Source organism: Stigmatopora argus, chromosome 15, assembly GCF_051989625.1.
Source record: "Stigmatopora argus isolate UIUO_Sarg chromosome 15, RoL_Sarg_1.0, whole genome shotgun sequence".
NCBI classification, from domain to species: domain Eukaryota; kingdom Metazoa; phylum Chordata; class Actinopteri; order Syngnathiformes; family Syngnathidae; genus Stigmatopora; species Stigmatopora argus.
This window is the reverse complement of record NC_135401.1, coordinates 513,150-523,984: the sequence shown is the minus strand read 5'-3', so window position 1 is coordinate 523,984 and position 10,835 is coordinate 513,150. Positions and strand designations below refer to the sequence as shown.

The following is a 10,835-nucleotide window of genomic DNA, read 5'->3' as shown; positions in this document are numbered from 1 at the left end:
GCCTATTCTGAGAAGTCTATCAAGTCTAGGTCTAAGTCCAATTAAATTTCCGAAACATAACATCCATTTTTCAACATGACCGATTCCCCGAAAAATTTAAAACCTCCCGTTTTTCAGACCTTTCAAAGTTTATACACCGCCTTTTTCACCCGCTAATTGGTAAGGGCGACTTCTCGGTGCCCAATTGGCCGCGCCGGAGCGAAACTACCGTATTTTCACGACTATTTGGCGCATCGTATTTTACGCCGCAGTGTCAGTAACGAGTGCTATTTCTGTATTTTAGACACACAAAGCACGCACCATTTCATTAGACGCATATATATTATATATTATATATGGATGAACATCGAAACGCAATAGCGCTGGCTACCGGAAGCAGCCTATTTCCGGGTTCCGGTGCGCAGTGACTGCTGGGAAATATAGTTCTTGCACGCTCTACACCCACACGCTAAAAACATGTTTTAAAAAGGCAACGGAAGCAAAACTGAGTTGGGTTGTACTTTATTTAGACATTTTACAACGTACTCACGTCGTCATCATCACCCACAAATCCATCAAAGTCCTAATTTTCTGTGTCCGAATTAAACAATTGCCCAAATGAGTCTTCCAAAACGCCGGGTACCGCGGTTGTAGTTCTTAAGCCTCCGGGAATGACGGCAAGCTCCGAGTTATTATATATAATATATATATACATAGTTCACAGTCTAGCTTTGAATGCTCTGTTGACGCCAACATTTAGCGGCAGGATTTCTTTTGTAAATCCAGCCCAAATGACGGCCAGCACCAAATTAGTGTGGTCGCCATCATACTAACTGTATTGAAGAACTGGGTGTATTAAGAACTCTATATCCCAGCAGTCACTGCGCAGTACTTTATCTACGGGAAAATAGTAGAGTCGGGGGCTGGTTTCCGTAGTTGTCCTATCGACTGATGTATTTTATTTTATCGTGATAACAATTTTAGTAATGGTCCATATATAAAGCGCACTGGATTATACGGCGCCCTGTCTATTTTGGAGAAAATCGAAGACTTTTATGCGCGCCTTATAGTCGTGAAAATACGGTATTTTTCTTTAACCCGAAATAGACGGGGATATTCTCCGGAACGAATGAGCAAGAGAGTTATTTGCTTGTAAATCCAACATGACGCTTATCAGACTTTGTTTTTTTTCGCTTCCCGGGCTCCCGTTCCAGATTGGCTTCCTGGGAGCTGAATTTTTTTTTTTAAAAAAAGAAAAACCCAGAGGGAGGGCCAATTTCGGGAAGCGATGAGACTGGCATTGTTGGCGACACCTGAACGGACAGACAGACGCGTGAGCAACAAGTCAACGCCGGCGTACGATGAGTCACGTGCTCTCGCGGGCCCGGGCACAACGGCGACCTTTGGCCGACCCGTCTCCTTCCCAGAAGGCGCTCTGTTGTTCCGGGCCGGCGTTCCCGCTTCGGCCCCGGCGCTCAGCGTCCAGGAATTTCTCAACCGACAAGTCGTGTCATTTAGGAGCCACCGGGGGTCTTTTTTTGCCGCTTCTCCGGAACAGATGACGCCATGTTTCTTACGTTTCCGGGGGCGTTTCCCATCCCCAAAAAAGCCAGTCCTTCTGGTTTCCACGAGTTGGACGTCTATTGTCATCCGGATGATGCAATGAGTTAAATACTGTCATTTTTGATTTGACGTTGTAGTCAGGTCTTTTTTTGTTTTTTTTAATTAACATTGTATTACTTATAAAAGCATTGAACATTTATTTTAAAAAGTCAAACATACCATTAGTAATAATTAAAGAATACTTTTATATTATGACCCAAAATAGTCAAAAGGGATCAAAATAGAGCACCTGTGTCAAAGTGGCGGCCCGGGGGCCAAATCTGGCCCGCCGCATCATTTTGTGTGGCCCGGGAAAGTCAATGATGAGTGGCCACTTTCTGTTTTAGGATCAAATTAAAATTAAGAGTATAGATGTATATTAAATTTCATGATTTTCCCCCTTTTAAATCAATAATTGTCATTTTTAATCCATTTTTTTCTGTTTTTAGTTCAAAATTCATTTTGTAAAATCTAAAAATATATTTAAAAAAAGCTCAAATAAACCTTGTTTTAGATCTATAAAAAACCTGAATATTCAGGGGCTTTAAATCCAGTTCTTTTAATCCATTTATTTAAAAAAATCTAAATATTATATCTAAAATCGAGTTGACGTTAAAGCGACCCGCGAACTAAACCAAAGACAATTAGCGTATTTTCCGGACTATAAGTCGCGCTTGTTTCACACTGCTGTTACGTCCTGGAGGCCCTGCGTCCAGTCGGTCATCCAATCGGGCTTGCAACTGATGAGTTGATCGTTTGCTAGTGGAGAAAACACAAAAAAGTGTGGATAGATGACAGCCTGGTGACCCGATTTGGGCACAACCTGCTACTACACGGGGTTAAAAGCACCTAACACACACAGGTGTCCCTAAAATGACGCCTCCTTGTAAAAAAAATGACGTAAATGTTCTTTTCTTTTCAGTGGAAGTCGACTTTATCACGGGTGGGAATGTTTGAGGAGAAAGGGTGGAGGGGGGAGGGAGGGAAAAAGGGGGAAATGAGACCAGAGGAGGCGGGGCTTAAAAGTATGAACTTGTGTATGATTTAAGCGCAGCCTGGAGGAGGAACAAGATCCAAGAAGGAAGGCTAGCAGACGAGCGAGCAGGTCAACGTTCCTCTGCTTTCGCTCCAGTTTTATTCGTTATTATAATTTATAAAAAGTGAATTAGTTCCATTTTTAGGGGGAGGGGGTCGCAAATTAAGTGGCTGACCATGGATCCTTTCCGGCGGATTGTTGTCCTGCTCCCGCTGCTCCCGTTGCTCCTGCTTCTTCTGCTTCTCCACTCCGCCGACGTCTTCTCCTTATCCTCACGTAAGTCGCTCACACGGGGACAAACGCTTCTTTTTCTGGGGGAGGAACAGGGGGTCCAAATAGTCACACTAGACCGTTTCAAACTTGTTTTTTTTTTGCTGCTGTGGAGAACGGTGGCGTTGGAGTCTCATATTTCGACCTCACGACGTGGATGAAGGTCCAAATAAATGGGCTCCTTTCCAATGGAATCTTACCTGGGGCTCAAGTTCTTGCAAAAAAAAAAGTTTTAGGACTGACATTTGTTACCCTTTTCTCAAATGTACCAGAATATTTGTAATAATTTAACCCTTTCAAGGCTGAGGGACTCCAAGAAAAGAAGCCCGTTTCGATCAGGCATCTTCATACGCGCACGCGCATGCGCACGACACATTTTGGAGAAGATTTCATTTAGCGCTTAATTGAATGCATTTCAAAAAGAAATAGACTTGGTTTATGGCCCCCTAAAAGTATACGCTAGTTGATTTCTGAATTGTTTTGAAATGCTTTCCTGCGATTGGCAAAGATGGATGAATGGCTAACACATTTCAAGTGGGAGGATCGGTTGGAAACGCTCTTGTTTTGAATGCCGACCCATACGTAGATGAAGAAAATGTAACAGAAATAGTCTTTGGACGAAATGGATTTCATTTCTATAACTGTTAGCGGCAACAAATTAGTTGGGGGCTACCGTCAACAAAATAAAACCGATGGATAAGAATATTTTAATAAGAATTTTTATTGAAAGTACACTTTGCAAAGAAAAGAAGAAAACTCACATTAAGGACAGCTCAATTTATCATGTGGATTTTATTGTAATATACAAACGCTGAAATTCGAAAGTCAATTTCAAAAGGTTTCGTGACTAGCTCCATCTACTGTAAAAACTGAGAAGTGCAGCAGAATGGAAGCTGAATTGCAGCTTTTTGTGCAGGCCACACATTGACATCATTTGCAAACAGGCCAATAAAAACCCGTCAACGCAACATTAATTTTGGGTATCATTTGTTATCGATCGCTAAAAAGATTTAAACAAGGAGATGTCAAGGAAAGAAATGCAGCGCTAGCGCATGGCTGACTTTCAACAAGTCTCCAGCCCATAATTCCTTTAACACATGAGGGGCTCTTATTGGGGGGCTGCAAGATAGTGACCTCATTAAGTCGGGCCTCCAAGAACGCTCGCCATCCAAATGTAAATAAATCAACCTTATGTGCGTTTCCTGCTTGAAGTGGGCTTGCTGTTTTTTGTTGTTGTTTTATGGGGAGCGCCAGTCGGCTTTTAAAGGGCGCCGTAAAAACAAAGAGGGAACGCCGTACGCCTCCATCATCAAACGCTTCCCGTCGATTATGACAGAGATTGCTCGTTACCGTCGTTTGGGATTTCGACCTTATAGTTTTTTGTCGCTGTTGCCGAACGTAAACTGAAATTTTCGGGGTCCCGGGGTTGCCAGAAAAGCACTTATGGGGTCAAAATGGCGGTGTAACAATGTATTGAATTGGGTAAATCCATGAGTTAAGGGATGGTCCAATCTTGTTGGTCAAAACAAAAAATCGTACATCCATGTTGTCTTTAAAATTGTGCTATTTTTTAATGAATGTTTTTTATTCCAATGTATGTCATATGGTGTTAAATTAATCGAAAACAATTGAAACAAATGGACTTTGTGCTATAATATATTGTTGACAATCGAATGACATTATAAAAGCGTGGATTATCACCCCTAGTGGCTGAGATCAATATTATGTCCGTAGCGATGTAAACAAAAAAAAATCAGTTTGCATGCAGTAAACTTTAGTAAACAAAAAAATGACATGTTTTCCACACCAAAAGACGTTTTTTTTCTTCTGGCGCTCCGGCATTATTGAAGCTCCTCCCCCGTTTGTCCCACCCCAGACAGGGCTTTGGTGTACCCCCAGGACCCGGTCCTCCGCGTGGGCTCGGATCTGACGGCCAGCTGTTGGGTGCACCCGGACGGCGGGCTGCACGCCGCCTCGCTTTACTGGACGCTGAACGGGCAGCGGCTGGCCGCCTCGGCCTATCGCACGCTGAGCGCCAACAACCTCAGCGTGACCCTGAGCGGCCTCAACGCCTCGCGCCAGACGTCCGGCGACAACCTGGTGTGCCACGACCGCGAGGGACGCGTGCTGGCGGGCTCCTGCGTCTACGTGGGAAGTAAGTGAGATCGAAAGCGGAGTACATGGAGAAAAGCCCAGGGAGAAGACCCAAACGCCACACACTAAGGACCCACCTGGGTTTGAACCCCGGACCCCAGAACTGCGAGACCGAGGCGTGAACCACTTAACCACCGGACCGCCCGTTTTTGATATTGTATAGACGCCAAAACATGCATGCTAGATATAATAGGGGTGATCCTAGTTTGTGTTTTTTCGATGATTACGTCTCGTGTACATCCAAATCCGCCAAATTGGAGGAGAAAAGTGAAAAAGTAGAATAAAGGAAAGAAAAGAAAGAAGGGAGAAGCAGTGGGCTAATGTTTATTTTGTTTAAAGTCTCCCTGGTGGCTGTCATTTTGAAATTTTAGTGCGAGCGTGCGGGTGTGCGTGTTGCTTTGAGCGCCGGGCGGGCCACGCCGGCGCGGTCCATTACTCGCGCGGCATGGCGCTGACATTTCTGGCGCACACACGGTCGCAGTAAAGTCTTTTTACGGCGCTCCTGTCAATACGAAGGAAAACCTAGCCTTAAATTCCTCCCCGGCTGAAAAATGCGCTTTTGCCTCCCTCCTCCGTTGGCTTTTTGACCGCCATTGTAAGCGAATGAAACGGCCCCGACACCCGGAAAACGCCCAAAAATGGACGCCATCCGAGTCACGGCGTCGGGTGAAAATGCCGCGACCGCTGGCAAATGGCGGTCCGGCGCCATGGCGTTCGGAACCTGGCGTTCTCGACGAGTGGCTATCGTCAGATGACGGGCAAATAAAGTCCAAAATGAAGTCATTGCGCCCCTTTCTTCTTTTGTTTGTGGCAGTGCCGCCAGAGAAGCCTCGCAATTTGACGTGCTGCTCGCGGAACACCAAAGACCTGACGTGCACGTGGACGCCGGGGGGGACGGGCGAAACCAGCATTCGCACCCAGTACGTGCTCAAGTATAAGCTCAGGTGAGTGCGCGCTACAAAAAAGGAGACAAAAAAGAAATTCCTTTCTTTAAAAATGACTTTTGCCGCAGGTGGTACGGCAAGGAGAAGGAGTGCGAAGGCTCGCAGCCCTTTTCGTGCGGCATCACTCGCGACCTGCATCTCTTCACCCCGTACGAGATCTGGGTGGAGGCGTCCAACCGACTGGGCCGCGCCGCTTCCGACGTCCTCACGCTGGACCTTCTGGACGTGGGTGAGTGACGGGCGGCCGGATTGGACGCCACTGGCTTTCTTTTGGTTCGCCGAGCGTTTTTGCGGCCCCTGTTGAAAATAAATGCCGTTTGCAAAGAGGTTTTCTCCGCCAAAAGCTGGCGGCCGAGTGGTTTCCGTCGGGAAGCGCCTCATTGGCCGAGAAATGGCCTCGTTTGCCGCCATTTTGCCAGCCTAAAACGACCTGGAAAGGCAGCGCCATTCCAACATGTTGGATCTATTAAAGCCAGCCGTGTTGCTCAAGCATGAGCTAAGCTAAGCTAAACTATGCTAACGGGCCCGCTTTGAGACCACTTTGAACTTGAAATGTCGCAGGTCGACTTCTTCTCTACGTTTATTTGCGAACAAATTTGTCTTCACGACGAGCCAGTCAAAATTCAAAGCAGCTCAAATAATTGGTTTTCAGAATCCACGTCAGCCATTTTTTCTGTCGTGATGATTTCATTTGAGAGCAACCAGACTAAAAAACAACAACCTTGAAGCCTCATCCAAATGAAATTTGATAGGCTAGCCTAACAAGCGCAGACCCCCCAAAAAGTCTGAAGAATCCCCAATGGAGAAGGTGCAGGAAGTCGGCTATTTTTAGTTTTCAGGGGGACTTTTCCCCCTTTTTTGCGTGTTGTAAAAGACGACATTGTTCCTTTTCTCGAAGCGCTTAAGCCCTTTCGGGCTCCGACTTAATAAGAAGCCAGCAGCGTTGCCTTTTAAAGTATTGTTGCCACTTGGCGGATTCTTGCGGAGACCTCCGTGAAAAAAAGCGTCCATCTTTTTCAAATCTCTTCTACACACACACACACACACACACACACATGTATGCGCACACATACACACACACACATACCTGTTTCCGCCCCCCGAGGCCAGGGCGGCGTCCTCGTGAGCGCATAGAATAAGGCCAGGTGCTTTTTTTTTCTCTCTGCTACTTTTGTGTGCTTTTTTTTTAGCGTGTTGCCCCGGAAGCCACTTTGGCTTCAGGTCAAAACACGCAAAACGGAAAAAAAAATGAGTCACCAGCAACACCCTTGTGGCTTTTCCGCTCATTTGGGAGCCCAAAACGTGACACAGGGTTCAAAAATGGACTCAAAATTGAGTATTTTTCGCTCATATGCCGGTTTTTGTTATGCTTTGGACTCCAAATGGCAAATTTATTGGACATCTGAGCAAAATGGGCGAACGGATGTCATTGTTTTGGCCTTCAAATTTGAAAGAACTTGAAATGAAAATGACCCAAAAAGCCACCAGACATGTTTGGCTCTCCAAAATTCATCATTTATTCAAAATAAGTGGTCTTGACAAACTTATTTTGATCATGAATAAGAATTGACGCAATCCCCGTTCCAGCCTAATTTTACTATTTACTTTCCGATGGGGAAAGCTGCATGAATATTTCTTTTGTCTGCTGGTTGCGCTGAGAAAATAGCCAATAAAAGAAAAGACTGGCTTGCGGTCTTTCTGTAACTTTAGATCCATATAAAACTGAAATGAAAGGTCATTCAAGAAATATATTTGAGTTGTTAAACGTTTCCATTCGTCGGTCATAGCCGGTCGTAGCACCCTCGAAGACGATGCGTTCGGGGGCCCGCTTTCAAACAGATTGCCTTTGTAATTGGCTCCAGATGCAACAAGATGGCCGTAAAGCACCTAAAAAGGAGACGGATTGGGTCCGCTCAGTAACACGGGCGGCTCCACGTGCCAACGCCAACAAACCGGAGGTCGTAAAAAAATCGGAGTGGACGCAAATCAAGTAGATTGATGGCTCGTTGTCCAAATTGTGTTCCGTTTTCAGTCTTTTTCACTTTGCATTAGTTCCCAGTTGACCTGGGTTCATTCCAAGCCAAACCCAATCGAGGTTTTCGCGTCCACTTCCATTAGGATTTCCTCATTGAACCAAAATGGAGAACACGGAGGCAGCCAATTTTTCTCGTCTTTTTGTTTTGACTGGACAAGCAAATTATTTGGGATCATTTCAATATTTTGTATAATGTATATTACATTTCCTGATTTTCCCCCTTTTTAAATCAATAATTGTCATTTTCAATCCATTTTTTCTGTGTTTTTAGTTCAAAAATCATTTTGAAAAATCTAAAAATATATAAAAAAAGATAAAATAAACATTGTTTTAGATCTATAAAAAACTGAATATTCAGGGATCTTAATCCAGTTCTTTTAATCCATTTATTTAAAAAAATCTAAATATATCTAAAATGGTCGGGCCCGCATGAAATCAAGTTGACGTTAATGTGGCCCACGAACCAACCCGAGTTTGACACCCTTGCTGTATATCATTTTTTTTCCCGATCAGTGACCACTGACCCACCAGCAGGGGTGACGTTGAGCCGAGTGGGCCAACTGGAGGACCAGCTGAGCGTCCGCTGGGACGCCCCGCCGGGACTCAAGGACTTCCTCTTCCAGGCCAAATACCAGATTCGCTACCGACTGGAGGACAGCCGCGACTGGAAGGTAAATCCGCCGGGCACAAAATGGCCGCCGACGTTCATACCGGGGCTGTGTGTGTGTGTGTAGAAATGGCAGCACTTTGAGTTCAATTTTAGTGGTTTTGTTTTCAATAGAAAACAGATTGTGTTTTTTAGCAGCAAGATTACTCATGCTGTTTGTTTATTGTTGTTTATTAAATCTGGCACGTACTGTATGTCACAATGTTTGCTCGCTTTTGTGTGCGTAGGAAAAAGCCAAAAAGAGAGAGAGAGAGTCATTGTGTTTTTGAGTGTGCGCGCCTAATTGATAGCAGAGCGCTTTCCATAAACACGCTGATCAATGTCGCGGTGAAACATATTTGCGGCGAGGAAAGCCCATTGAAGCGGTTTGCGTTTGTTTCTGCCGCGGGCGCCGCTTCTAAGTCTTCTTTCTATCCGGGCCGGCAGGTGATGGACGACGTCGGCAACCAGACGTCCTGCAGGTTGGCGGGACTCCGAGCAGGAACGGTTTATTTCGTGCAGGTGGGTCGGCGCGCCGCGTCCGGTTAACCCGCCCACGTTTAGCACTGAACCCCGCGGTCCGCCCCCAGGTTCGATGTAACCCGGTGGGCATCTACGGTTCCCGCAAAGCCGGAATCTGGAGCGAGTGGAGTCATCCCACCGCGGCGTCCACGCCGCACGCCGGTGAGCGGACGAACAGTCGGCCTTTCGCGTTTGGATTCCAACGTATACATCTTTTTTTTTTGGCTTTTCTCTTTCAGAGCGGGCGGCGTCAGGCTCGTGCGACTCCAAGGGCTCGAGCGGGGACTCCAATTCGACGGTCCGGCGCGAGCTGAAGCAGTTCTTCGGCTGGGCGCGCAAACACGCCTACGGCTGCAGCAGCATGTCCATCAACCACTACGACCAATGGCGGATGCTCATGCAGAAGTCGCACAAAGCACGCAACCAGGTAGGTAAGCATCTCCTTCCTTCCTCCCTCCCTCCCTCGCTTGCCGCAAAGGGCAGGGCACCATCACCCCCCTTCTCTCTCTCCTCCCTTTAGGTTCTCCAAAGGGATAAGTCGTAGCACGCCCCCTGGTGGACAAACAACGCGGTGCGATCAGAGCATGGCGGTCCTAAAATTCAGAGACAGCTATTTTTTTTCCTTTTTTTTGCATTTCCGTCCGTTACGTGCTTGTTTTGCATCCCATCGCACCCTGACGAAGGATCAGGAAATTTTGGACTTTGATCGCCTCCCCAAACTCGCCAAGTAGAGAGGCACATTTGTAAAAAAACATATTTATATTTACATATATTCATACGTAACATAGAAATGTTATGTTGGCCGGGATTTTTAACCGGTTGTGCCAAAGTGCAACGTGGCCCGCAACAGTGTTTACATGGCATTTAGTAGATAGTTGGCTCTCAACGCTACATCGCTGGCCATTTTTCCCATTTTACGGACACACCTCGAACGCATCTTAAATATTCAACTCTGTAATCTTCTATGCTTTCGCCGTAGTACTTTCGATTTTTGCTGAATCACGTGTATTTTGAAGACGGTACGTCATTTCCGCCGCGACCAGGCCTTGGAAGAGCCTCCTTTCTGTTTGGATATCAGATTAACACTAAAAAAAAGTCCGTTGTTGTGCCACTTGAATCAAGCAGAGTTGTTTATTATCCGTAATCATTCATCGTGCAGTATTTCTGACAATTGTACTCAAAAAGTGCCAAAGTGTTTTTTGTTTTATCCAGATGTCGCTGACTTTCCATTATTTTTGTACTGAATTGTAGTCACATATTTAAGAGTGTGTACAGCCATGTGTTATATTTCTTAAATTATGGTTTACCTGCTAAATAAATGCTAATAACTGACTGAATTTGGCATTGATCCACTGATGTCTTTGTGTTCTCAAAAGGGCAAGTCAAGATTTAAAAAAAAAATCACAATTCATACATGCATTTTCAGGGAATATATCATAAGTGATTACCTTGAAGAATATAAATAGTAAAAATTCATTTTAAAATAAAATCACATGAGAGGAAATAAGAAACCAGTAAAAAAAAAAATCCCCAATGGACTGGTCAAGCGGTGTGGGTGCACATTTTTGTTCCACAGACAAAGTTGAACCATCGGGGGTTGTGCTGAAACCAGCAGCACCTGACGCCAATCCACTGATTGCACTCGCA

The 10,835-nt window shown here is 45.4% G+C and overlaps 1 protein-coding gene across 3 annotated transcripts; it reads left to right on the top strand.

The window, feature by feature from the left end:
- The first annotated feature begins 2,634 nt into the window (after window positions 1–2,634).
- crlf1a (cytokine receptor-like factor 1a) lies at window positions 2,635–10,525 on the top strand. 3 transcript variants are annotated; one of them, XM_077620247.1, is made up of 10 exons: window positions 2,635–2,686; window positions 2,763–2,893; window positions 4,764–5,042; window positions 5,856–5,985; window positions 6,054–6,214; window positions 8,534–8,691; window positions 9,114–9,188; window positions 9,257–9,350; window positions 9,428–9,615; window positions 9,709–10,525. In XM_077620247.1, the coding sequence occupies exons 2-10, from the start codon at window positions 2,794–2,796 to the stop codon at window positions 9,730–9,732; spliced, it is 1,209 nt and encodes a 402-aa protein (XP_077476373.1). In that variant the 5' UTR covers window positions 2,635–2,686; window positions 2,763–2,793; the 3' UTR covers window positions 9,733–10,525. The 3 variants fall into 3 exon arrangements, with proteins under 3 accessions (XP_077476373.1, XP_077476372.1, XP_077476374.1); XM_077620246.1 differs by having other exon boundaries at window positions 2,635–2,893; XM_077620248.1 differs by having other exon boundaries at window positions 2,635–2,893; window positions 9,428–9,619.
- Window positions 10,526–10,835: the final 310 nt, after the last annotated feature.